This window comes from Hemicordylus capensis, chromosome 7 (assembly GCF_027244095.1).
Source record: "Hemicordylus capensis ecotype Gifberg chromosome 7, rHemCap1.1.pri, whole genome shotgun sequence".
NCBI lineage: Eukaryota > Metazoa > Chordata > Lepidosauria > Squamata > Cordylidae > Hemicordylus > Hemicordylus capensis.
The window spans coordinates 8,586,926-8,614,772 of NC_069663.1; the positions used below are offsets into that span (position 1 = coordinate 8,586,926).

Consider the following 27,847-nt stretch of genomic DNA (forward strand, 5'->3'; position numbering starts at 1 on the left):
CACTGCATAAAATGCAAAGTGCACTCTCTTTTGTTCCAAAGTGGGCATTGGCAGGAATTCCTTGGGAGACGTGTTTCAGATTAAATGGACTGGCAAACTTTTCTACCTGTTCCCCTCCCCTTTCCATTGTTGCCCAGAGTGATGGGGAAGATCCTACAAGAATGCACTCGGTGCATCCTGGTGTGCCCATGGTGTTCGAGGCAACCCTGGTTCCCGGCTCTTCTTCAGCTATGCAAAGGATCTTACCTGCATCTTGCCACAATCTGCTCACCAGGGATGGCTGCCTGGTTCTCCACCACACCCTGCGAACCCTCTCTCTGTGTGGAGGCGTAACTGTTAGATGAAATACTACTTAATGTACAAAGAGCCTCTTCAGGACATTCCTACATTTGCAAATGGAAGCGTCTCATGACTTGCGCTGCCAGCAATGGTTTTGATCCTATGCATGCTTTAAAACTTACTGTGCAATCTGCATGGATATGTCAGCTCATTACTGTCTGTAGTGATTTTAGTTTTTTTTAGAAGATGGAAAAAAGGTGGCATGGCAATTCTACATGAACAGCTACACCAACAGCTTCAGTGCATTTAAACTCGAATCATTCATGGCACTGATGGGTCTTGAGAACATAGTAAAGTGTGCTGTCAAGTTAGTATCAACTCCTGGCAACCACAGAGCCCTGTGGTTGTCTTTGGTACAGTACAGGAGGGATTTACCATTGCCATCTCCCGCATAGCTTGATAGAATTGGAGGGTGCCTTTTAAGCCACTGAGTCTAACACTTAGTGCAGGAAATCTCAAGCTAGAGCATCCTCAGCTGACTGTCCAGCCTCTACTTGAACACCTCCAAGTGAGAGAGAATCACCCATGCATACCCAGCTTATTAGTTCAATTGTCAAACTCTTTTCACCACTGAGAAGTTTCTGCTAATGTTCAACTGTTACCTTTTCTGTAATTTAAGCTCTACTCCTACCCTCCGGAACAGTAGAGAACAAGTCTTTGTCGTCTTCTGTGTGACAGCCCTTCAGAGAGAGAGAGCCATTATGTGCCTTCAGTCTTCTCTTACCAAGCCAAGTATACTGGAAAGGGTAGCTCCTTTCTGCAAAAATGCCTGCCAGTTGCTTCAGTATGATAAAATAAAAGTAATATTGCACTGTAACCAGTTTTACTCTTGAACGCTGCCTTTTTCTTTATATCTTAAGTTGGATGTGACAATTCAGAAATCTGGCAGTATGTGGTGCGATGTCACTGTATCACAGGTTTTCTTGTGCTGCAATCCCTTGTCTGCTACTTGTGGTTGGCAGGGAGACTTTTAGCATGGTGGCATAAGCAGTATAGCTGCCCTGAGTAGTATTGCACTGGAAGGACCGGATATCAATATTTTATATTTAAAATACTGGCTGTTACTGTGGAGAAAGACAACATGCAAGATGTCTGTTTTGGGCAGCAGCCATTTGTGTCCTGTAATGCCAAGTTCCAGTCTTCAGAGGAAAGAGCTTTTTACTGTTTTTCTTAATAAAAAAGTAAAGAGACATTCTAAGCAAAAGGCTCAATCTGGACACTGATTCATCTTGTATTCAAGGAGTGTGAGTTTACTCTGGAATTATGAAGCCTGATGCTTGGATATGTGTGAGTTTGAATGGGAAAATAAAAGGACAGAATAAAAACTGCTGTATGCTTGGCACAGTATGACCTATGTGGTTGTGTTGGTCTTTGTGCTAACTGATGCTACCGAAGCATGAAGCAAATGATTGCCCATGGGATTTGGATCTGCTTACTGGAATTCCCATTGTTTTATCCTTATTGCGTGTTGGTTCCTAAAACCTTTTGCCCCCAGGACTAGTGCAGATGATATTTGAGTGCTGTGTCTGGGAGACTTATCTGTGGGGCCAGGGAGTGCCCTACAGTCCAGCCATCAAAGTTAGGTAGGGAGTGTGGGTGCTATTTATATATTCATTCATTCAATTTATATACCGTTCTTCTTAAGTGGCTCAGGGTGGTTTACACTAACATTAAAAATACATAACACTTAAAATAAAAAACCATTTAAAAGCAGGTTAAAATTAAAACTAAATCTTATTAAAAGCCAGGCTAAAAAGATGGGTCTTTAAGATGTTCCTGAAGACCTCCAAAGAAGATAATCCTCTCATATCCACTAGGAGAGCATTCCACAACCTAGGGGTGACAACAGAGAAGGCCCTATCCCAGGTTGTTACCAGATTATTAACAACATTTTATATCCCGCTCTTCCTCCAAGGAGCCCAGAGTGTTGTACATACTTAAGTTTCTCCTCACAACAACCCTGTGAAGTAGGTTAGGCTGAGAGAAGTGACTGGCCCAGAGTCACCCAGCAAGTGTCATGGTTGAATGGGGATTTGAACTCGGGTCTCCTTGGTCCTAGTCCAGCACTCTAGCCACTACACCACACTGGCAGATGAACCTGTAGCACCTGAAGACAGACCACTCCTGATGATTGCAGTGAGTGGTGGGGATCTTGTAGAGAAAGGGGCTCTCTAGGGTAACCCAGACCGAAGCCATTCAGGGCTTTAAAGATAATAACCAGCACTTTGTACTTTGCCTGGAAACATTGGCAGCCAGTGCAACTGTTTAAAAACAGGCATAATGTGGTCTCTCTGGGGTACCCCAGAGACCAATCTGGCTGCCACATTTTGAACTAACTGAAGTTTCTGAACTACGTACAAAGGCAGCTCTACATAGAGCACATTGCAGTAGTCCAACCTTGAGGTTACCAGCTGGTGTGCCACTGTTTTAAGGTCATTTTCTTCAAGAAATGACATAGTTGTCAAATCAGTCGCAGCTGGTAAAAAGCACTTCTGGCTACAGCCTCAGCCTGAGGCACCAGGGTGAGACACAGGTCCAAGGGCACTCGCAAGCTATGAACCTCTTCTTTCTGGGGGAGTGTAACCTCATCCAGAACAGGAACTTCTACCCCATTCTGCAGATTATGACCCCCAACAATGAGCACCTCCGTTTTGCTTGTATTCGGTTTCAGTTTATCATCCCTCATCCAGCCCATTACTGCCTGTGTAGGCAAGCATTTAAGAGGCTAACATCATTTCCTAATACTGATGACAAGGAGAAATAGCATATTGATAACACCTAGCACTAAATCCCCTAATGACCTCGCCCATAGGTTTCATGTAGATGTTAAAGCATTGGTGGCAGAATGGAGCCCTGAGGGACTCCATATAGTAGCTCCTCTTTTGAAGAGCAAGTGCCACCATCTGAAACCTACCTAAGACATAAGAGCGAAAATATTATGAAATGGTGCCTCCTATCCCCAAATCTTACTTAGGAAAATAAGAACAGCCCTGCTGGGTCAAGCCCAAGGCCTATTTAGTCCATTCTGTTTCACACAGTGGCCCCCCACCAGATGCCTCTGGGAAGCCCACAGACAAGAGCTGAGGGCATGTTCTCTCTCCCACTGTTGCTCCCCTGCAACCAGTGTTCAGAGGCAAGATGCCTCGAAGGCTGCAGGTGGTCTATTGCCCTCAGACTAGTAGCCATTTATAGACCTGTTCTCCATGAATTTTTCTAAACCCCTCTTAAAACGATCTAGGCTGCTGGCAGTCGCCTCGGCGGCAATACATACATTGGGGGGAAATGAACATAATGTCACCAGAGTACAGTTGAGTAGTTTTTAGTAATAGTGGACAAGCTCTGTTCTGCAATGCTGAGAACCTTGCTTTAGATGGCCACAGCAGTACAAGTGGTTCAGAACTGACCACATTGCCTTGCACAGTGTGTCACCCACTGAGATCATAGTGCCAGTCTTCGATGTGGGTGTTATGGCCATCAGACCCAGTACCTGTCATCAGAGGTATGCAAGAAACCTTGTCACTTGGACAAGAAAATCCCAGGTTTTGTTTTCCTTAAAGGATACACAGCCTTAAACCGAACTGGGCTACCGGGAATGATTGGGATGGAATTGTTTGCTGGTAGGCTCTCTTTTCATATCTGTTTCCATTTTTCACAGGTCCTCCAGCCAGCCTCTTCCAGCCGCCCCGGCGGCCTGGCCTGGGAACAGTTGGGAAACCAATCCGTCTGTTAGCCAATCATTTCCAGGTGCAGATCCCTAAAATTGATGTTTATCACTATGATGTGGATATCAAACCGGAAAAGCGTCCCCGAAGGGTGAACAGGTGAGACTAACCTGACAGGCTTGAAACTATATTAACAGTTCTCAAGCTGCTGTTAGTTTGTTTTTAAATAGGTTTCCACCCCAGTAAAGAACTAGAGTATGCAGTGTGCACTGAAGTACTACAACTGAAAATACTATGGAACAATCCTGGAACCAGCCCCTCAGCAGACTTGAAGACAGTCCGATACTGCAGAAATAATTTATTCTTTGACTAAAATTGTGTGTTGGAAACTTAGGAAGCTGCCTTGTACAATGTTGGACCATTCGTCCATCTTGCTCAATATTGTCTACACTGACTGGAAGCAGCTTTCCAAGGTTTCAGGTGGGAGTCTTTCCCAGCCCTATCTGGAGATGGTGTCAGGGATGATGAAGATGATGATTTTTACCTTTATATCCTGCTCTTCATCCAAGGAGCCCACAGCGATGTACTACATCCTTGAGTTTCTCTTTCACAACAACCCTGTGAAGTAGGTTAGGCTGAGAGAGAAGTGACTGGCCCACAGTCACCCAGCTAGTTTCATGGCTGAATGGGGATTTGACCTTGGGTCTCCCCAGTCCTAGTCCAGCACTCTAGCCACTACACCACGCTGGCTCCTTCAAGTAAACCTGGGATCTTATGAATACAAGCATGCAAATGCTTTTCCTCTTAGCTATGGCTCCATCCTGAAGGGGAATATCTTGCAATGCTTGCATGTAGTCTCCCATCCAAATGCAAACCAAAGCAGATCCTGGTTAGGAAAGAGGACAATTTATGCTTTCTACTCCAAGATCATCTCTCTTGATCCATTGTTCTGAATACTGTGCTTTTTATGACTCTACAGGTAACTTGGACTGTATATAAACACAGTTATGCCAGACTGGATGTTGCCTGTTTTCTACACTAACCTCTGTTAATCTGCCATTCTTTCCAGGGAGGTAGTGGATACAATGGTGAGACACTTCAAGATGCAGATATTTGGGGATCGGCAGCCTGGTTATGATGGCAAAAGGAACATGTACACTGCACACCCTCTGCCTATTGGCAGGGACAGGGTAAGTGAAATCTCTTCTTTAACCAAATTTTTATTTTATTTTCAACAAATACAGCACATGTGTAACTGAGCAACAGTGGAAAAGAACATATAAGGGAAACTCGAATATAAGCCAAAAATTGAGAGCTATTTGAGGTTATACAGTCCAGTGTTAAGAAGAGATTGTCAGTTGCAGGTACAACTTGATGAGAGACAATTGAAAACAAAATTAAAGAAAGGACATCATTCCAAAATTTCATTTGAGTGGATGGAGGGTTACAAACAGACCATCCCTTACTGACATACAGGTGAAACTCGGAAAATTAGAATATCGTGCAAAAGTCCATTCATTTCAGTAATGCAAATTAAAAGGTGACACTGATATATGAGACAGACGCATTACATGCAAAGCGAGATAAGTCAAGCCTTAATTTGTTATAATTGTGATGATCATGGCGTACAGCTCATGAAAACCCCAAATCCACAGTCTCAGAAAATTAGAATATTACATGGAACCAAGAAGACAAGGATTGAAGAATAGAACAATATCGGACCTCTGAAAAGTATAAGCATGCATATGTATTCAGTATTTGGTTTGGGCCCCTTTTGCAGCAATTACTGCCTCAATGCGGCGTGGCATGGATGCTATCAGCCTGTGGCACTGATGAGGTATTATGGAAGACCAGGATGCTTCATTAGCGGCCTTCAGCAATTCTGCATTGTTTGGTCTCATGTCTCTCATCCTTCTCTTGGCAATGCCCCATAGATTCTCTATGGGGTCAGGTCAGGCGAGTTTGCTGGCCAATCAAGCACAGTACACTGTATACTTTTCAGAGGTCCGATATTGTTCTATTCTTCAATCCTTGTCTTCTTGGTTCCATGTAATATTCTAATTTTCTGAGATTGTGGATTTGGGGTTTTCATGAGCTGTACGCCATGATCATCACAATTATAACAAATTAAGGCTTGACTTATCTCGCTTTGCATGTAATGCGTCTGTCTCATATATCAGTTTCACCTTTTAATTTGCATTACTGAAATGAATGGACTTTTGCACGATATTCTAATTTTCCGAGTTTCACCTGTATTCAGTAAATGGATACCATATTTCCAAAATCATGAACTTAATCATTTGTTGATGCTATTCCAAATCTAATGGCCCAGTGCTTAGCTCCTCAAGATGTCATGCTTAACTTGACCTTAGTAATATTAAGTATCAAAATACTGATGAGTACCAGGCTTAACAAGAATGCTAGATAAACAGAACATTCTACAGGAGCTTCAAGTAAAACTTAAAACTAGAGCTCACTGAAACTGCCATGACGCAAGACTTGGTTAAATAGCATGTATTTGCTTTTGGGAGAAGCATGCCTCAAGGGTATTAACACCTTCCTCTGCTTAAGTGGAGCTTCTAGGGAGTGGTGATGTGTTGCTTTTTATGCGGTAAGGTGGTCTTAATGTTTTTATAGTATTCTGGGGCCAAGGATATTGTTGCATTCTCACATTCTGAGCACTTCAAGGCTTTCTTGTAAACAGAGCAAAATCTAGAAACTTGTTTCAGAAATATCTGCTGTAGTTAAACACACACAGACATTCTGAACTGAAATCAGGCAGGTCAAGTACTGACTAGGAGACAAAACTTCAACCTAACAAGGGGAGGATTGCTGGTCTTATAGTAGCAAACATGAATTGTCCCCTTTGCCAAACAGCACTGGTTTCATTTGAATGGGTGACTACATGTGAGCACTGTAAGAAATTCTCCTTTTGGGTGGGTGGGTGGGTGGGGCATAACTCAGTGATAGAGCATCTGCTTGTAGTGCAGAAAGTTCCAGGTTCCCTCCCTCATAGCTTCTCCTGGTAGGGGCTGGAAGGGACTCCTGCCTGAAACCTTGGAGACCCATGGACACTCAGTTTGGATAATACTGAGCTAGATGGAGCAATTGTCTGACTCTTTATAAGACAGCTGCTATGTTCCTAAGAGTTCCAGCTTCATAAATAAGTTGGGGGGCAGTGGAGGCTCTCTTAATATCAGCTGTGTAGCTATGTGGTCTTCATCTTTGATTCCAGGTAGATATGGAGGTCACACTCCCAGGTGAAGGGAAAGACCAAACCTTTAAAGTGTCGATTCAGTGGGTGTCTGTGGTCAGCCTTCAGCTGCTCCTGGAAGCTCTGGCAGGGCATCTGAATGAAGTTCCAGAAGACTCTGTTCAAGCACTTGATGTAATTACACGGCATCTTCCCTCTATGAGGTGAGTTCCAGTGATAATTTGGACTTGTTCTTTTCACAGCTGAAGCTTGTTAAACTATACCTCTTGGGTGTGTGTCTCTGAATTTTACATTGCTGTTGCTAAAATAGCAGTGTATCAGCAAAATGTAGTTTTTTTTGAAACGCTGATCTCGGGGGAGAGTTCTATTCATCCTGTACAACTGGATTTTATCCTTCTTATTCGCAAACTGTACATTAGGATAATATTTTACTTAATGCTTAATACTTGTAATCTTTTGCATACAAATTCTCAAAGGCTGCTTTGAGCAATACCAGTATCCTGCTTATCTGCAAGGGTTCTCTGGAAGAAAACAAAACTGATAAGTCTCCTGTTCTCATCAGGTACACCCCAGTGGGGCGTTCCTTCTTCTCCCCTCCAGAAGGTTATTACCACCCCCTGGGAGGTGGCCGGGAAGTCTGGTTTGGATTCCACCAATCTGTCAGACCTGCTATGTGGAACATGATGCTCAACATCGATGGTATGTGAATGAATGAACAGCTTTATTGTGATCATAGATCAGACACAAACACAACCAATTATACAACATTCAGATAAGAGATCTATCTTTGTTTAAATAACATTAAGCTTCTTCATCCACCTTTTCTCGGTTTCCTGTTTTTCTCTCTATAGTATCTGCAACTGCTTTCTACCGTGCCCAGCCCATCATTGAATTCATGTGCGAGGTCTTGGATATCCAGAACATCTGTGAACAAACAAAACCCCTTACAGACTCCCAGCGTGTTAAGTTTACCAAAGAAATCAGAGGTGAGTCTTTGGAATAAATAAAATATTTTCATGTATAGTGAATGGATTGTTGAATTGTATAAGCAAATGGCTTGATTTCTGAAGCCTGTTCTGATGGTGTTCCCATGTTCCCTGTAATTGAAAGTGAGTGTCCAGTCTACTGGACATCATGGCTTGGACCATTATGACAAATAATGTTTACAGATTCCCACCACCACAGAAGTATTTGTTCTTTTCACTTTCTTTGTGGAACTTAAGTCTCTATCAGCGTTAGCTTGAGTGGCTTTTAGAAGCAAACTTCAGCTGATTTCTGATAACCAGGGTTAAGCTTGCAATAGGTCAGATGTTACCTTCTGGTTTCTATCTGAAGTTCGGAACTTCATCTAGGATTTTGAAATTGCAATCCATCCTGAACAGTAGAGGTCAGCAGATCAAACAAAGTAGGCTTTACAGCAACTGTGTTGTAATTGCGTTGCTTACAAACAGTGTAGGGATTTGAACCTGCTGTCTCACATTAAAACCCTAAACTGTCTCCATTGTGTCACATTGTCCCTTTTACTGATGTATTTGTGTGTGGCTTTCTCTCTTCTGGATTTGCAGGTCTAAAAGTAGAGGTTACTCACTGTGGTCAGATGAAGAGAAAATATAGAGTTTGTAATGTTACTAGGCGCCCAGCCAGCCATCAGACGTATGTATGCCCATCCTTTTGTTTTTTAAAAAAACTTTCAAGTGTTACCTGTTGAAAAGCTGTCTGAAAATGATGCCTGCCTAGCAACCTTGAAATCAACATACTTCTTAGCCTTTGGTCTTTCCCTTTCTGGCGGGTGGGGGGAGTGGTTTGTAGGGAGAGCAGGTCTCAGAGGAGGAATGGTAGAGATACTGCTGCCACCAGCCTGCTGATGGGGCAGTCATTTGGCTGGCCAGCAGAGATGGCAACTTTGCCACCTGGCCCAATTTGCCGCTAAGGCAGCTGCCTCATTGGGCCTCATTAGCGTGGCAGCATGATGTCATTTTTATAACAGTACAAGGCAGTACGGAACCAGTAGTGACAAAATAGATCATCCATGTTGTAATATAATGAAGTTTAATAAACGCAAAATATCTGCCCTCACAGGTTTCCTCTGCAGTTGGAAAATGGGCAGGCCATGGAATGCACAGTAGCTCAATATTTTAAGCAGAAGTACAGTCTGCAGCTGAAATACCCTCATCTCCCATGCCTCCAAGTAGGACAGGAGCAGAAACATACATATTTACCCCTTGAGGTAAAACGATTTGACCAGTTTTCCTTCTCTGCTCCATTGCATTGCAACATGCTCCCAACATGCCAACTTTCTGATCCTAGGTATGTAACATTGTGGCAGGCCAGCGTTGTATCAAGAAGCTAACAGACAATCAGACATCAACTATGATCAAGGCAACGGCACGGTCTGCACCCGACAGGCAGGAAGAAATTAGTAGACTAGTGAGTAACTGACTTGAGCTGATGGGGTTGGAGAGCTGGTCTTCGGATAGTAAGCAGGAATTGCCCTTTGCTAAGCAGCGTTGGCCTTCGTTTGCATTTGGATGGCAGACTATGTGTGAGCAGTTCCCCTTAGGGGGATGGGCCATAGCTCAGTGGAAGAGCATCTGCATGCTTGCATGCAGGTCCCAGGCTCACTCCTTGGCATCTCCAGGTTGGGCTGGGAGAGACTACTGCCTGGAACCTGGAGAACCGCTGCCAGCTCATTATGAAGCAGCTTCCTATGTTCCTGTGAATAAAAAGCTTAAATACTTGCAATAGACTTCCCCCCTCAGCAAGATAGTTCCTCTTTGGTCTTCTAAGCCCCTTACTTGAGTCCAGTGTTAAAGATATTTCCTGGCAACAGGGCTGATCAGGATGGTGTGGTTAAGGCAGGTCCTCCTGCAGACGTTGGCCTATTCCCATCATCCCTGACTATTGGCCACTGTGGCTGGGGATGATGGGGATTTGTAGAGCTGGAGGGCCAAAGTTGTGCTGCCTTGGGTTAAGGTGTGCCAGTTTACAAAGGGAAACTAAAACTGTCTTGTAGACACTCTAAGTAACCTAGTGCCATGACTAGCTGTGCTTTAATCACAGCATCTTTGCTATTTTTGATCCACTTAAACACATCTCTGAGTAAAGCCAAGAACAACAAAGAAAGAGGACCTGAAGCTGCATTGAATAATGTATTTGGCCCAACATGTCAGCTCATCTGACCCTTCTTCAGGGGCAACTGATTTAGCCCATTCAAGGGAAAGCTAAAACTGGCTTTATCTACTCAGTCTCTTCTTGAACTGACCAGACTGGTTGCCCTGAAAGAGCTGTGTTCTGATCTTGGGCTGGAGAGCCAGTCTTGCAGTAATAAGCATGATTTCCCCCCTTTGCTAAGCAGCATTTGCTTTAGTTTGCATATAGGTGGGCGACTACACATGAGCACTGTCTACTGTAAGGTATTCATCTTGTGGGAATGGGGCCTTGGCTCAGTGGAAGAGCATCTGCTTTGCATGCAGAAGGTCCCAGGTTCAGTCCCTGGAATTCTTCAGGTAGGGCTGGGAAAGACTCCTGCTTGAAACCTTGGAGGGCCGCTGCCAGTCAGTGTAGACAATACCGAGCTAGATGGACCAATAGTCTGACTTGGTATAAGGCAGCGTCCAATGTACTATATTTGATGAAGAATAGCAATGGCTTGGCAGTTACCAAGAAACAAATTGAATGGACTGGGTTGAGTCCCATTTGCACAAATGTTCACGTGAAACTGTGTATGTTCAAGAGATGCTCTCTCTGTCTCTAGGTAAAGAGTAACAGTATGGTAGGTGGGCCTGATCCATATCTGAAGGAGTTTGGTATTGTCGTCCATAATGAAATGACAGAGCTAACAGGCAGGGTGTTGCCTGCACCTATGTTGCAGTATGGAGGCAGGGTAAGTTCTTGACAATTTACCACAAATTAACAGCCTACACACACAGTCAGGCAGCATTTAATTACTAGTTGAATGCCAAGCCCAATCTTTTGGTGTTTAGACTGAAGACTATTAACACTAGAACAATATGCTAAAAATTATACAGCTAACATATTCATTTATATTTGCTGGTCAATGACCGAATAAACTTATAACTATTCATTTATATAGGTGGATAAGATTTCTAGAAGAACAATGTGTTTTTTCTGAGATTACGCAGCTTTCTGGGTCTGTATGCCCCTATCAGCTTGGCAATACCTGGACCAATTTGAACCAAATTTGATACAGCTGTAGAGGCACATAGGGACACCTCCATGGCATAGTTTATGATGATGTCATCCACCCCAATTCAGGACAGTGGACACATGAATATTTGAGGTGCAAGTGGGCTAAGTTGTGAAGATAGTAATTATTAATTAAGATTATAGTGACAGGAAAGTATGCAGATTAGTTCTTACCAGAATGTCTTGTTTTAATCTTCCTTTAGAATAAGACTGTAGCTACCCCAAATCAGGGTGTCTGGGATATGAGGGGAAAGCAATTCTATGCCGGCATTGAGATTAAAGTTTGGGCTGTTGCCTGCTTTGCGCCTCAGAAGCAATGTCGAGAAGACTTGTTAAAGTAAGTACCTTTTCTACTTCAGTATTTCTTTCTTGCAGCTGATTCTAGTGATCTTGTTTAATCGAGTAATGTTGTGCTTAGCACTTGTCTATCTGGGGCTCAGTGAGCTCATTAAACAAAAGGTCTGCCTTTCTCTTGCACAGAGAATGTACACTAGAGAGCATATTTTTTCCAGGTTTCAGAAAGGTCTTTCCCAAATAGAAAATAAGAATTCTTAGAACAACTCCCTAACTGTTATAGAATGTTTAAGATTGCGAATGTAAGAATTGCCCTGCTGGGTAATACTGAAAACCATATATTCTCCTTCCGTGGGGGAGTATATCCAATGCTGAGTTGCTCTTCACACCTGCTCTGAGACAAGGCCAATCAGAAAACAACTTTGCCTAGTAATATGGGAGGAGCTACCCCCCTAGTCTCCAGTTCGTTACCTAGTCTTGCTCTGGAACAGGTGCTGATCATTTTATTTATCAGCAGTCTGTTCCCCCTGCCTCATGTCTCCCCTTGTATGGATTAGTGTGAGTTGAGGTGTAGGGAGACGGAAGCATCTTGAATCACCCTTGCAGAGTTAAGGGAGTAGCGTGCCCTTGGCCCACTGTAGCATGTTGTGGCTCTGCCAAAATAGCCACTCGCGCCTCAGGCAGCAAGAGCTGTCCGTCTCTGTCTGTAACTGGCAGAGTGGCTGGTGGCAACAAATCCTTCCACTGAAAGGCACCCTAAGAAGGACAAAGAGGTGAGCACAGCCCACAGAGCTGCACAGGAGCACCAACTTCCAGTTCCAACTTCCCCGTTTCAACGGACCCTTCCAATTCAGTCCCATAGGCAGGGGAGGGCTCAGCAGTCGGTGGGTGAATCCACCCACAGTTCACAGGTTCCCCACATGGGATCTTCACATTGACCTCATGGTCCTCACTAAAGCTCCCTTTTGAGCTTCTTGGGTTGGTTCCCCTAAAGTTCATCTCCTTGAAGGTCTCGTTTCTTATTGCTATTACATCAGCACGTAGGGTTTTGGTGATGGGGGCTCTATCTATGTGAAAGGAGCTTAGTTTGATTCTGTGTCCTACAGATTGGATTCTAACTTTGTTCCTAAGGTTAATTCATTATTTCCCAGATCTAGGAACTGCCATCCTTCTGCGTTTATCCCAAGTCACCTAAAGAAAAGGAGTAGCACACACTGGATGTGTGCAGGGCCATTATGATTTATGAGAGTGTTAGTTACAGTCCCTTTTTGTTTCCTTTCACGACAGCTTGCTGGGATGCAAGGTTTCTAAATCAGCCTTAGCTAGTTGGATTTGCCAGTGTATAGAACTAGCCTTACTTCTAAAGGTCTGCCTTCTCCTAGAGGTGTTACAACCCATTCTGCCAGGAGTTCTGCTACTTCTGCTGCTGTGTCCACCTTGGCTGACATCTGCAGGGACTTCATTGTTCACTTTTATGGGGCACTACAAAATCCAGAGTGGATGCTGCATTTGGGAGAACAGTATTGCAGCAAATGGTTCCTAAATAGGACCAGACTCTCTTGCACTCTGAAGGTTTTAAGGGCTCTGGTACGTCCCGGCATCAGATACATTCCACCACTGAGAGAGAATGAATCATTGGCACTTAGCTGAAAGGTTATTCTCTTCCGTGGTAGGGAGTGTATCCTTCCTGCCCGCATTTTCTGTTCCAAGTTTCTCTTTCTATCCTTTCCAATTAGGCAATTTCCATTCTGGGGTGGTCTGTTCTCCCTGGGGCTTGTGCTATTGATGATAATTATTCCTTGAGGGTCCTTCCTCCCTCGTACATGTTTGTGAATACATTCTTTATTGTTGATGTCATTTAAGTGTATTGGCACCAGAGCGATTCTCCTTCTAGGACTTCAAACTATGGGTAGCTCCTCCCATGTTACCAGGCAAAGTCATTTTCTGATTGGCCCTGTCTCGGAACAGGTAGGAGGAGCAACCCAGCATCAGATACTCTCCCTACCATTGAGAAGAATGACCTTTCAGGTAAGTGCCAACTATTCAGTCCAGCATTCTGTAGCTAGTCGCAGCTAGCCAGAGGCCTCTGGGAGATGACAAGCAGGACCTGAAGGGGATAAGCTTAGTTTTCCTCGGCATCTAGTAGTCGGGCATACTGCTAGTGTACTTCTAGTTACCATGCCTAATGGCCATTAAGAGAACTATCTTTCAGGAATTTATCAGACCAGGTTTTTTTTGTTCTGTTCTAAAAAGACATCTCTGCTGGTGGCCATTATTGCATCTTGTGGTTAATTTCATAATACTCAAAGATAAAACTCATGAGATTTCCAACAGTTGCATTGAGAGTGACTTCAACGAAGGCTCAACTTCTGTTTATAGGAGTTTCACTGATCAGCTCCGCAAGATCTCCAAGGATGCGGGGATGCCAATCCAGGGCCAACCATGCTTTTGTAAATACGCACAGGGTGCAGACAGTGTGGAACCCATGTTCAAACACTTGAAGTTGACTTACGTTGGTCTGCAGCTCATCGTAGTGATTCTCCCTGGGAAGACACCAGTCTACGGTAAGGGGGCAAAACTACAGCTAGCAATTCCAACCCAGTCACTATGTCAGATGTGTGTGTGAATATCTTTTGGGGTGGAGGGGTGTGCACTTGGCATTGCCTTTTTCACCCTAATGTGCATATGCAACTTGATGGCTCTGAACTGTTTTAAATTTGTTTTTGTATTGTTCTAACCTGTTTGTTTTTAAATGGTGTTCTTTTATTTTACTTGTTGTGCTCCGCCCAGAGCCTTTGGATGGGGCAGTATAGGAATGTAATAAATAATAAATAACCCATTTGCTGATTTGTAGTAGAGCACTCCTCATAACTGAAAAAAGAGAGACCTTTTAAAATGGTGATTCTTTTATACTTAATAGGGTGAGGACTGTCCCTATCCAAACCCAGCACAACATTCCTCCAGTTGTTGCTGGTATCTATCTTATGTTTCCTTTTAGATTGTGAGCCCTTTGGGGACAGAGACGCATTGTGTGTGCTTGTTTTGTGATGTAAACAACTTTGAACATTTTGTTGAAGAGTGCTATATAAATATTTGTTGTTGTAGTGGTGGTAGTAGCAAGGCACCCAGTCCTGCTAGCCACAGAGAGGATGGAGTATCACTTGAGATGACCTGAAACAACTTCTCATTTTCCCTTTTCAGCTGAGGTGAAACGTGTTGGGGACACTCTCCTAGGCATGGCCACTCAGTGTGTTCAGGTGAAAAATGTAGTCAAAACTTCTCCACAGACTCTGTCCAACCTCTGCCTGAAGATCAATGCAAAACTTGGGGGAATCAACAACGTGCTTGTACCACATCAAAGGTCAGATTAACCTTTGGAAGATCTAATGCAGCAGGCATGTGGGCTGATTTTTGGTTTATCTTTGAGTAGCAAAGTGCAGTTCAGAATGGGAAAACTATATTACACCAGCCACTTGTATCTTAAAGCAGTCACTTGTCCTCTATCCAGTTAAAATGGCTCTGGACTTCTAATTAGTAGTATACAGAACTTGGAGAATCCTAAAAACTGCTTCTTGGCCCCTTCAGTGTTGGCATCCAGACCCAATAACACTTTCTTACTGTGTTCACCTTTCTCAGCATATGGTGAACTGACTTATTATTTTATTTTACTTTATTTTACTTTATTTTATTTTTTACATATTTTTATACCGCCCAAACCTTACATTTCTGGGTGGATTACAAGATAAAAACAACATTAAAACATTAGTTAAAAACAAAAACAAGAAATTTAAAACACAACAATTAAAAAAAATTTAAAACAATATTCTAAAACAACATTAAAAACAATCAAAACAGTATCAGTTAAAAGCCTGGGTGAACAGATATGTCTTTAAAGACTTTTAAAAAACTGTCAGAGATGGGGAGGCTCTTATTTCATTAGGGAGTGCCTTCCAAAGCCTCGGGGCAGCAACAGAGAAGGCCCATCCCTGAGTAGCCACCAGATGAGCCGGTGGCAAATGCAGACGGACCTCTCTATGGGTTACTTTCTTTAGTTGCTGATGCTGCATGATGAGTAGAATTGAAGCAATTTTTCTAGAACTCCTCATCAAGCCTCTGTAGACCTTCCTAGTTGGACACTGCACACTTGGTGTCTGGAATTGCCCCACAGGAACAAGGCAAAGGTAGATTGGGAAACCAGTTAGAGGAAGCATGGAGCCATGCAGTGATTTCAGCTCAGGATCATTTTGTTCCTGAGCAGGTGGGTGCCCTAACCCTAGTGTTGCAGAATATTCAGCCCTTGTACACAAAAAAGATCAGTATTTCTAGGAGTTAAGACACAAATAAGTTTTCCACAAAGGAATCTTTACAATTCCTTACATAGAACAAAATCAGAACCTTGTTTATAAACTGCATCTTGAACAAATAATTGCCCCGTGCTGACTAGTTCAGGCGAGCAATGAGTACTGCAAATCAGTTTTAGAGAGCTTTGAATCTCAGAGGGATATCGAACCATGCATAGATGGTTTTCTCCTGAGAGCAGCTCTGCTAAGGACAGAGAATGCTGTTGGCCATTAAGGTCAATTGAGGAGGCTGAGTCATAGCAGTAGCCTTGGAGAATCAACTGCTTATGCACTCCAAAATGGAATCTGAGATCTGGACCAACATACCCTGTGAGCCACAGAATAATACCCTCCCAGGTCAACAGCCTTCTCTCCCTCTTCTCCTTTCTTAAGGACCACTGTCAGGTTTCTAAACCTTGTATTTCTTCATGCACATGTTACTGTTTCTGCATAGATTATGCAGTATGTGTATTGCCTTAGCACTTGTGGTAAGTAGTATTGGGTCTTCCTGCTTAATGTGAAATACCCAGTGAGACAGACACACACACACACCCCACATACACACAAATCTTTGTTATAAAGAACCTATATTAAAAAGCTGGGGATGCCCAGCTGGTTTCCTGTTTAGTTTCCAATTGAAACTCTCTTGTCCCATTGAACAGGCCCTCTGTGTTCCAGCAGCCAGTGATCTTTCTGGGAGCAGATGTCACTCACCCACCTGCTGGGGATGGGAAGAAGCCTTCCATAGCAGCTGTAGTAGGCAGTATGGATGGCCACCCCAGCCGCTACTGTGCTACAGTGAGAGTGCAAACCTCCCGCCAAGAAACATCCCAAGAGCTGCTATACAGTCAGGAGGTGATCCAGGACCTGACCAACATGGTGCGAGAGCTGTTGATCCAGTTCTATAAATCCACCCGCTTCAAGCCCACACGGATCATTTACTACAGGGGAGGTGTCTCAGAAGGGCAGATGAAACAGGTATTTGTCTAGCAAAGCTTAAATGGGCGCTTGGCTTTCCAAACCTAGGAGAAACTAACAAAGCTCACACCTCTTCTCAAGGGAGGAGTTTGTGCCACAAAACAGCTTGAAAGGCTGTTCTATCTCTCTATCTAATCTGTATACCGCCCCAAACTTTAGTGTCTGCACAGTTTACAACAACATAGAAACAGCTTAAAATACAGGGAATAGAAATCCTAGAAATGCCCTTGTCCAGAAGCTTGAGTTATCAGGTTTTGAGATTCAGTATAAAGTCTTAAGTGTCAACAGTTTGTCCAGCTGGACCTGGTCAGTGCTGTATTTGTCATTGGACAGACATATGCTTAAAGAACACAAGCTGTCACATTGTGTTCTTCATCCTCCCTCCGCCTGGGCCATGATGTCATGCCATGCCACAGTTGGGAATGCTTCACAAGCTGGGCTACACACAATGAGGCAGTCGGTAATCGGGGCAGGAAGATAAGCAGGGAGGCAACAGGTGAGCAGAGCTATGGTGACCCAGCAAAACATTTGAACATAGTCTGCTGCCAGCATCACTATGCCCAGATTCAAGATCTTGATGTCCACAAGTGTTAACTGTAGCTAACGTGCCTTCTCACTGAAATGCTGCTTTTCATGGGTAGATCAGGAAAACGCAGATAAAACATCAGTGGCTCCTCATGGCTCTGGGTGACTGCTTTGTCACTCTGAGGGGCATTGTCTGAATCCGTGTAAAATCCATGTAGAGCAACTCATCATGTCAGCTGAGTATGGCTGACTTGGACTGGTTTTTGTAATGTTTGAAAAGGCCCATTTACACATTATGGTCAACACTTGTACACGTGTACAGTGTACACAGGTACAGATCTGAACATTGGTTCAGTCATTGACATGTTATGTTGATGCAGGTACAGAAGTACACTTCCCATCTGTACCATGCATTTGAAGGGCCAGTATCAGGATCATTTTAAAAGTGAACACCGATACAGTCATTCACACAAACATGTGTACGAGCATACAGACAGCTGTACACTTGTACAGCATAATGTCTGAATTAGGCTGAAGTGTTCTTTGAATCCTAAAACAATCTTGACAACCGACTTGTATATTATTATTAAGAACAAGTGAATTTTGGCCCGTTGAATAACGGGCGCTAGTAATGGCGCTCCTGGCCCCCCGCCGCCATTCCCCCTCCCTCCGCCGTACGCCCCCCCTACCTTTAAGGGCCAAATCGGCCCAGGCACTTGCCCCCGCCAGGCCGGGGAGACGGAGGCCGGGACCGGGGGCGGAGCGGAGGCCATGTAACTTAAAAAAAAAAATTTACTCCCGCCGCCGCCGACCGCCCACCCTCCCTCCCAGCTGCCGAGTCCCCCTTACCCTGGCCGACTGCTGTCGGCCGAAGACTGCCCTCAATTTAAGAGGCAGAGAGGAGCTCGCAAGCAGAGCTCCTCTCTGTGCAAAGCCTCTTGCCGAACTGCCGCTTTGGGCGCTTGCGTCCCTTGCACCCAAAGCGGCAGTTCGGCAAGAGGCTTTGCACAGAGAGGAGCTCTGCTTGCGAGCTCCTCTCTGCCTCTTAAATTGAGGGCAGTCTTCGGCCGACAGCAGTCGGCCAGGGTAAGGGGGACTCGGCAGCTGGGAGGGAGGGTGGGCGGTCGGCGGCGGCGGCCGCAGGAGTAAATTTTTTTTTTAAAGTTACATGGCCTCCGCTCCGCCCCCGGCCTCCATCTATTTTGGCCGAGGCGGCGGCTCCGCCGCCGCCTCGGTCACTTTCCCCCGCCGCCGCCTCTCCGACTTCTCCGGGGCAGCCGCTTCTGGCCGCCCAAGATGGCTGCTGGTGCCGGCGAGCGTGTCTCCCTTGCCCTGTTCTGGGCCTGCACTTCGCGCAGGCGCAGAACAGAGCAGGGAGGCACGGACACACGCTTGGTGTCCGTCCACGGACGGACACCAAGCGTTTTATTAGAGAGGAAGGGAACCTTTCTCTTTGGGAAAAGATTCTTGCTTTATTCCTTAGATATGGAAATTAGCAAAGGGGACAATTCATGCTTGCTACCATGAGGCCTGTGCTCCACCCCAGAAGAGACCCTCTGTTTTCTGTCAGCAGCCAGGTCTCACCAGTTCCCCAAGTTTTAGTAAGAGGACAATCAGCCTCTTGTGAAGCAAGCTTGCAAGCTGCCATCTGCCCCAGAAAGGCAGGCTCACATGATGCAGATCAGTAGCTAGGTTTGAAGAAAGGTTTGGCAAGCATGTAGAGAACGTGGATGCTCTATCAATGCATATTTAGAAGTGAAAGGAACACTGCAACACACACACCACGTAAGATCTCCCCCTTCAGCAAGTGGATATGGCTGGAGAAGCAGTTTAACCAACACGCTTGGACAAGAGTTGGTTCTTCCTTTCTGGGGGCAGATGGCAGCTTGCATGCTTGCTTCACAAGAGGCTGATTGTCTTCTTACTAAAACCTGGGGAACTGGTGAGACCTGGCTGCTGATAGAAAACAGAGGGTCTCTTTGGGGTGGAGCACTGGCCTTATGGTTGCAAGCATGAATTGTCCCCTTTGCTAATCAGAGTTCACCTTGGTTTGATTTGGATGGGTGACTCCCTATGAGCACTGACTGTCTGCTGCAATATACTCCCATAAGGGGATGGGGCCCTAGTTCAGTGGTAGAGCATCTGCTTTGCATGCAGAAGGACCCAGGTTCACTCCCTGGCAGCATCTCCAGGTAGGGCTGGGAAAGACTCCTGTCCTGAAACATTGAAGGCGCCACTGTCAGTCAGTGTAGACAGTCCTGAGCTGGATGGACCCAATGGTCTGATTCAGTATAAGGCAGCTTCCTATGTAGCAGTGTACACATAACTTGAAAAGAAACTTAGCAGTCTGCTTGAACCATGGTCTAGAGGTGTGGCACAATATAGCCTAGATGTTCTGGGCCATAAAATCTCTGCCTACTCAGTCATAGTTTAGCTAGTAGTAGTCCATATGTGTAAGCAGTGGTTAAACGCCTTTATCTGTTACCTTTAGGGAAAGCAACTGGTCATTTATTTATTTACTTATTTTATTTATTTATTTAACATATTTTTATACCGCCCAGAACTTACGTCTCTGGGCGGTTTACAACAGGATTTTTTTTTTTTTAAGTAAAAACATTAATTAAAAACAAAAACAAGAAATTTAAAACACAATTTAAAATTTTAAAACAATATTCTAAAAACAACATTAAAACAATCAAAACAATGTCAGTTAAAAGCCTGGGTGAACAGATGCTTCTTTAAAGACTTTTTAAAAGTTGTCAGAGATGGGGATGCTCTTATTTCACTAGGGAGCACATTCCAAAGCCTCGGGGCAGCAATGGAGAAGGCCCATCCCTGAGTAGCCACCAGATGAGCCGGTGGCGAATGCAGACGGACCTCTCCTGATGATCTCAATGGGTGGTGGGGTTCATGATGAAGAAGACGTTCTCTTAAATACCCAGGGCCCAAGCTGTTTAGGGCTTTATAGGTTATGACCAGCACCTTGTATTTTGCCCGGAAACATACCAGCAGCCAGTGTCGTGCCTTTTATATTCCTCCTCCCCCACCCCCACCCCCCACTCAGATTGTACCTACTCAAATCCAACAAAACATTGCCTTCCACAATCCCTTTCAGCAGCTGAAATTTCACTTAATTTCTAGGTAGCATGGCCAGAACTCATAGCAATCCGGAAGGCCTGCATCAGTTTGGAAGAAGACTATAGACCAGGCATCACCTACATTGTTGTGCAGAAAAGGCATCACACAAGACTCTTCTGTGCTGACAAAACCGAAAGGGTATGTTTGGGGAGGGGGAGGCGTCCTGTGAAGTTCTACAGCTTGCCAGAGAATGCCAAGCAGCTCTTCCTAGAAACAGTGAATGCATAAGCATGCTCCATAAAGTTATATGCTGCCTATTCTCTGCTACAATCCTGTAATGGGGTTTGATAGGGCATGTTTTAGAGTAGCACAAAAGCTTATGAACTCCTCAATGTGCCCATAACCTAAAGCTCAAGCATAGAACAAGGGCATCGTTCTCTTACAATGAGAACTAGATTATAGAGACTGGGAACATTTACTTTCCGCCATGCTGCAAGTTTCGTCCCCACAGTGTAACAAAGTGCTACTCCAGGTTGCTGGCTGTAAAACCGCCAGTTGTTTTCTGAACCTCAAACTCTAAACGTTGAAAAAGTTGGTATGGAAAACAAGTTAAAAACTGAGGTGTGCGTGAGCCGGATGAATATGGTAGTATGGCTTCAGTTGGGAAATTGCCTGCTTTAAGTTTTTGTTCAAATCGTCTAACCATACCCAATATTATTAGCTGTTTGAACCAAGCTGGTGCAGGATACAAGGCCAAAGAGCAAAGTGGAGGGAATGGTTCAGCTGCTGATCAGGCTTGGATTCTCACCCCCACTTTGCTAGGATGGCGATACAAAGCAAGCAAGCTATAAATGTTCATAGTAAACATATTCCACTGATAAGAGAACTGTTCGTTTGCTTAGATGTTAAGGTGCTTATGAACTTGCCTTTAATAGGTGGGGAAAAGTGGCAATGTCCCAGCAGGCACTACCGTGGACAGCACCATCACACATCCCTCTGAATTCGACTTTTACCTCTGTAGCCATGCAGGAATCCAGGTAAGCTTAGAAGCAGCTTAGTCGATCATGTTTGGTTTGGGCATCTTGGTTATTGGGAGGCTCACTCACAGGTTTGCATTTGTTGCAGCTGTCCAAGGCAACTCTGATTTTCCTTGTGTTAAATCATTAAAGTGTATTCTGATACCTCCTAATGCGTGTGGTGAACTAATGCTCTTAGTTCAGTGGTCCACAGTGATGTGCCACTTAGCTGGTGAAACAGCCTCTCCTTCCTTTGACCTCAGTGGACACTCTTCATCCATGAACTGAGAAACTTGTCCCTTTTTGCTAAAATCTTTGTATCCGAAGGAGGAGAGACTTCGGGGGAAGTGAAAAAGAAAAATAGGGTTCTCTCTCTCACACCACCAGTAAAATAGATTGCCCACTTTGGAGGGCAGGGGTGGGAGGTGGAGGAGGAGAAGAAGATAAATTCATTGGCAAGTTCTCACTCATCTTGACTGTGTGTACATCACGTTTTGACTCTGAGTGGTGGATTAAGTGCTCTCCTGCTTTCACAGGGAACTAGCCGCCCTTCTCACTATCAAGTCTTGTGGGATGACAACTGTTTCACTGCCGACGAATTGCAGCTACTGACGTACCAGCTGTGTCACACTTACGTCCGGTGTACACGGTCTGTCTCAATCCCCGCTCCTGCGTACTATGCCAGGCTGGTAGCATTTCGGGCAAGGTACCACCTCGTGGACAAAGATCATGACAGGTGAGCAGTCATAAGGGGGGAATGAAGCATTTGCTTCTGTCCCCTGCACCGCTAGACTGTTAGGCTGTGTTCTGTTTGAATGGAAAGCAGGGTCGAGGTCAGACGCTTCTCTCTTCAGTCTTACCACAGACTTCAACCAGTCTTCTCTGCAAACAGCTGGCTTTTTATTGATAGATTATATCATTATTATTTTCATATATTGCTTTTTAACTACAAATTCTGAAGTCACTTACATAACAGAAGTAATTGGAAGATGGCTCCCTGTCCCTAAGGGTCTCTCAACCTTAAACACAACTGAGACACCAGCAACAGCTACTGGAAGGGATGCCATGCTGGGATGAGCAGAGACAGTTGTTGTCCCTCAGTATATACGAGAGCTATCACTTTAAAATGTCCCTCTTTGCCTAGTTAGCAGGGGGTTGTCCAGTACCTCCCTCTGAGTTTTGGAAGAAAATATGACTTGCCCTGTATATAAAATGGTATGTCTGGATTTGAATGCTGCTGCTGTCCTTTGTGTATCCTCTCTAAAGAGCAGTTTGCTCCTTTCTTGCATTACAATAATGGATTACTAGCTGAGCCGGGCGCAGAGCATCTGTGCCTCTGCTGGCCCGCTTCTCCCCCGATCTGGCCATGGTTTCTGGCTATCATCATCATCATCATCATCATCATCATCATCATCATTATTATTATTATTATTATTATTAATTCGATTTCTATACTGCCCTTCCAAAAATGGCTCAGGGCGGTTTACACAGAGAAATAACAAATAAATAAGATGGATCCCTGTCCCCAAAGGGCTCACAATCTCAAATCTTTTCAAGCCGGCCTGTCCCCGCCTCCTGCCTGCCACGGCCATTTTCTCCCATCCCCGCTGCTAGACCGGCAGCTGCTTGTGAACCCTTGCGAGAGCTGCCACACATGGGATTAGCGACGGGTACGCCTAGGAGATATTGCCTTGTAGTGCTCTGGGTGGTAGGCAGAGGAGTGCTTCTTTCAAGCTGATCCAGTGTGCGCTTCAGAGAAGCTCATCGAGAGTTTATTGCTTGGGCTGCATTAGCCAGACATGTTGCTACAACCTGTTCGCCCTGCAGGGATATCTTGAGTTGAGTTACAGGCATCCTTAACGAAAGGGTTGCTATAAACAGGTTCTGTCTGAGCCCTGGGGTCCCTTGAAGTGAAACATCTCCAGCAGGCATAAGGGAGTGGGGAGGATATGAGGAACACTGACTGGAATGGCTTGTGTGTTTCTTTCCAGTGCTGAAGGCAGCCATGTTTCGGGACAGAGCAATGGCCGTGACCCTCAAGCGCTCGCCAAGGCCGTGCAGATCCACCACGACACCCAGCACACAATGTATTTTGCCTGATGAGACTCTGAGGCGGCTCAGCTGGGTGTGCCACTGACGACTGGTTGCTAGGGCTTAGTTTTTGCAGGCTGCCCACCACCAGCAGCTCAGGATGGTTGCCCTGAATCGACGCTTGCAGCAACATCTGATGCAGACACAATTGAGCCATTTTTATTTTGTGGTTTTCAGTAAATAGACATTTCATAGACAGTCTTTGCATTGGACTGAATTTTTACCTCAAAAGCGCAAAAGGCTGATCCTCTTAACAAATTTTTAAAGGACTTGGCACGAAAGGTTTTTATTGAAATATTTTGCTAATCAGTTTTAAGTTACCTCCTCGTCCCTCATTTATGCTTATCAAGAAGCTGAACTCCTCCTAGGCTTCTCCATGCTGCTTAGTGAAACTCCAGATATGGCAAAACATCTTATTTCCACTGTTCTACTGTGTGGGGCCATATAGACTTTTATAAATTGAACTCTTACTGTAAACGCCTTTCAACAAACATTAACTTTCAGAGGTATTGTTGGGTTTTCTTTTTCTTTGAGCTTTCCTAGTCCTCTTTTTGTAAACCTTTCTGCAGTCGTGGGCTGCAAAGCAATTGCACTATAACTGCGAATTCAACTAAGGTGGTTCTTGTTCTGTGAGAGTGTAATGCAAGTGGAGAGCCGTGCCCAGTGGCAGGTCTAACAAAGATCGTAGTTTGCACACAATGGCCACTGTTTGGTTCAGAGTGCTGAACTGCTTCCCCCTCTAAAAAGTTTGTGATGAAGTTCTAAAATATTAGTTTTAGGTATTTTTCAGACATTACAAAAGTGCCCATTTTATGCTGCTGTGTTTGATGAATTGAAGTCATTTTTAATACTCTTTTTCATAGAAGGTTTTAACTTTGGCAATAATTTTTTTTTAGAGATACCCTGGCAGTAACTTTTCTAGCTGAATACTTTACATGAGTTACAGCCAACCATCTTGTGTAGGTTGACTTCCTTGAAGAGGAAATTTGTTCTTAAAAAAGGATCAGAAAAGGCTCCCTTCATGCTTTTTACAAATGATTATTTTTAACTGTTTTATATTCTCCATTGGTCTGTCTACTCCTTTTTATAAGTGTGGAAAGTGGCGGTTTTACATTGGAAAGGTTTTGCCAATATGTACAGCTGTGTATAGTGTGACAGTAGCAATCCGAAGACTTTTACCAGCATTTTAAAACTTCGTTTCCCCGAGAATTTAGGTTGCTTGCATGTACAGTTAAGCATTCAGTAGCATGTATGACGTGTAAATTTAATGTTGATCTTGACCCATTTCTAGGACTCTTATTTGCTTAGCTCTCTTCCATTTAAAATGTGTAATACAAATGGGGGAGGGGGGAAACCTGCAGACAATAGTAGTGTTTATGTTGAGACTAGCTTGTGAGTGTTAGCGCAAGATGCTTTAAATTCCTAGATTTTGACTGAGATGACGCGACACCACTGTGAAAGATCGGGATTTTGCCAATAATTGCACTCTAGTCTCTGAAACAAGCAGGTGGTGTCACGGAGTCATGTGCGACCCTGTGAGGTTGCAGAACCAGACCTCCAAGGTCAGCAATATGCTATGTGGTTTTGATTTTTTCCTCCTGTGTTTGACATAAAAGCTTGTAAATAAATGAAAGTTTACATTTCTAAATACTGTCATTCAGCTGTACCAGAGTACGCTGAAGTTAGTCTTCAACAAGCAGTTTCATAAACTCCTTCCAGAACTGTGCATCTTGAGACAGGCTTGTAAAGCTTTCTTTTCCCACTTGGAAAGAGGAGCAAAGCAAACTCGGCTCTGACACGTAGTGTGGAGTGGACAGGTTTAGAAACGAGATTTCTTTAAGCTCGTGTTTTCCTTGAGAATACCTCACTTGGGTAATAAAAATCAGGACATGTGTAGAGGGAGAGTGACCTGCTGCTTCAGTTAGTCTGCTGCTTTCTTTTTCTGTGTTTTGTTGTTTAGGAATACTTGTTCAGGGAGAAGATGCCAGAATTGAACCTCCTGCTGGCCCCATCATATAGAGAACTGAGGCACCTTGAAGAGAGCATAAGCACCTGTTTAGTGTGTAGAATTTTTTTTATTGCACTAGAGAAGGGCATGGCGAGAGAGAGAGAGTACACAACCAAGAAGAATGCATGCTGTATACCATCAGGTAGGCAGGTAGCTGTTCTTGCACCAAGGACTCCTAGTGCAGACAGGGCAAAGAGGGGCTCTTGCTTGCTTACAGTGAACTCTTCTGGATCTTCAAACTGCAGACAGAAACTTCAGCTAGCCCTGGGAAGGGCTTTTCTGGCTCTGTCTTGTCATAAAAATAAGGCCAGGGCTGATTGGAATGGTCTTTTTTCATTGTTTTTATTTTTGGTCTTCTATCATCGGGGAGGGGTGGGTGGCAGTGTTGTGATCAGCATATTTTTCTTTATTACAGACAACAGCTATCTAGTCTATCTTTATTTATTTATATATATATATACACACACACACACACACACATACACGCACGCACACACACACACACACACATATACACGCACACACGCAGCAGAATTTCTTTTTACATCGTCACAATGGACTTTATCACCCAAAAATGTCTATGGATTTAAACTTTTTGCCAACTTTTGCACTTTCTTGGAATTTTTCATGAATTTTCTTTTTTTCTTTTTTTTTTCTTTTTTGCCCCATTAGAAATTTTTTCGTGCAGAAAAAGTCTTAGTTGTTGTCTTAGTTGCTGAAGAGTGCAGTGGTGTCTTTTGGGTGGGAGTGTGTTCAAAGCTTAAGCTGCATGGGGAAGGCCCAGCAGCAAGGGTCTTCAGGACTAATAACTGCAAGATCCAGTTGCAGCCATGCTGTGCTGCTACGTGGCAATCCCTTGACTCCAAGGAGCAAGCCCCCCTGGGGATGGACTGAATTGTTATGCATGTGTCAATCAATGGGAAGAGGTGCATTCTGTAGCTGTAGTTCTCGGGGTGTTTGGGGTTTTATTATTATTACTGTTTGCTTCCCCCCTTTTGTTTGAAGCCTGTTGGCTACTGTTTATATGTTGTGGAAGCTGTTCAAATGTAGCAAATCTGGGGCAGTGGTGCGGAGAATGGGGAGGGAGCATTTGGCTTCTAAAGGGCAGCAAGCTCCTTGCTCGTTTTCCAAATCCATTCTGCTTTCTTGGTGAGCAGTTGTGTTGGGACAAGGCTCTAGAAAGCTCTTGGTCTGCCGCAGAGTGAGTGAGTGTGTGTGTGTGTGTGTGTGTGTGTGTCATTTTTGCTTTTATGCTGTGACTTTGCCTGGCACCAGAAGGTGACATCCAAAGAGGCGCCGTAACTGGATGCAAAAGATGTCTCTTGCAGTACGTGTGTTCCGGAGATGTGTGTCTGCCTTGCCCCCGCCCCACACCCTTATATCAAAAGCCTTTGCCTGCTCAATGGGGAGGCAGGCAAAGCCCATTCTTGTTCTGACTGATTAAGAAATCTCCAACCCTGACCCTCCCCTCTCCCCCAAATTACCTTTGTGGATATGGATGTGCTGTAGGGTTTTTTCTTCTTGCTCAATAGCAAGGCAGTTGCTCTGCTTTCATTTTAGGAAGGCAGAGTTTGGAGGGCATTGTATCAATACTGTTTCAACTGCAAGGTTTTTTCCCTTGTGCAATTTGAGGAAAGATCATATGTGAATATCACTTAAGAGTTTCTTTATACCTTGCTATTGACACTTTTGTGATATTTCTATGTCTAGAGCCTGAAACTTGTATGTAAAACTTGTTTGCAGTTGTTCATTTTTGACTTCTAATGTATTTTTCTTTTTTGTTTCTATATTGTTAGACTTGTAATGTTTTAAATTGTATTTTATTAAAATTGGACTGGATGTATGTCTATAGCAATACGAGGTACTTTTTTCTTTAAAGAAACAAACCCCGTTTGGGGGAGGGGGGTTAGCAGCCCCCCATTGCGATAATATGCTGGCTGTGTATAACTGCAATGTATTTTTTTTTTCTAGCCTGCAGGGATTTTGTGTTAATGTGTCCAAAAAAATAAAGGCATTTGTGTGCCAAATGTTTTTCTTTATTGGTGTATAATAAAAAAAAAATAGCCTGCAGTACATAGCCTTGCTTGTTACAGAAG

At 44.1% G+C, this 27,847-nt stretch overlaps 1 protein-coding gene across 4 annotated transcripts in view; it reads left to right on the forward strand.

Moving 5' to 3' along the window:
* Window positions 1-27,821, forward strand: part of AGO4 (argonaute RISC component 4) — a 42,681-nt gene extending 14,860 nt beyond the window's left edge. For 2 of the 4 annotated variants that reach the window (XM_053267712.1, XM_053267715.1), the window contains exons 2-18: window positions 3,995-4,160; window positions 5,071-5,191; window positions 7,237-7,418; window positions 7,778-7,914; window positions 8,067-8,201; window positions 8,781-8,868; window positions 9,295-9,442; window positions 9,523-9,642; window positions 10,970-11,098; window positions 11,625-11,758; window positions 14,095-14,279; window positions 14,917-15,076; window positions 16,718-17,033; window positions 20,700-20,834; window positions 21,572-21,673; window positions 22,189-22,388; window positions 23,644-27,821. In XM_053267712.1, coding sequence (XP_053123687.1) covers window positions 3,995-4,160; window positions 5,071-5,191; window positions 7,237-7,418; window positions 7,778-7,914; window positions 8,067-8,201; window positions 8,781-8,868; window positions 9,295-9,442; window positions 9,523-9,642; window positions 10,970-11,098; window positions 11,625-11,758; window positions 14,095-14,279; window positions 14,917-15,076; window positions 16,718-17,033; window positions 20,700-20,834; window positions 21,572-21,673; window positions 22,189-22,388; window positions 23,644-23,752 — 2,567 coding nt within the window. In that variant the 3' untranslated portion in view covers window positions 23,753-27,821. The remainder of the gene's footprint in view (window positions 1-3,994; window positions 4,161-5,070; window positions 5,192-7,236; window positions 7,419-7,777; window positions 7,915-8,066; window positions 8,202-8,780; window positions 8,869-9,294; window positions 9,443-9,522; window positions 9,643-10,969; window positions 11,099-11,624; window positions 11,759-14,094; window positions 14,280-14,916; window positions 15,077-16,717; window positions 17,034-20,699; window positions 20,835-21,571; window positions 21,674-22,188; window positions 22,389-23,643) is intronic. The other 2 variants (XR_008310776.1, XM_053267714.1) reach the window with 2 other exon arrangements.
* The last annotated feature ends 26 nt before the right edge of the window (window positions 27,822-27,847 follow it).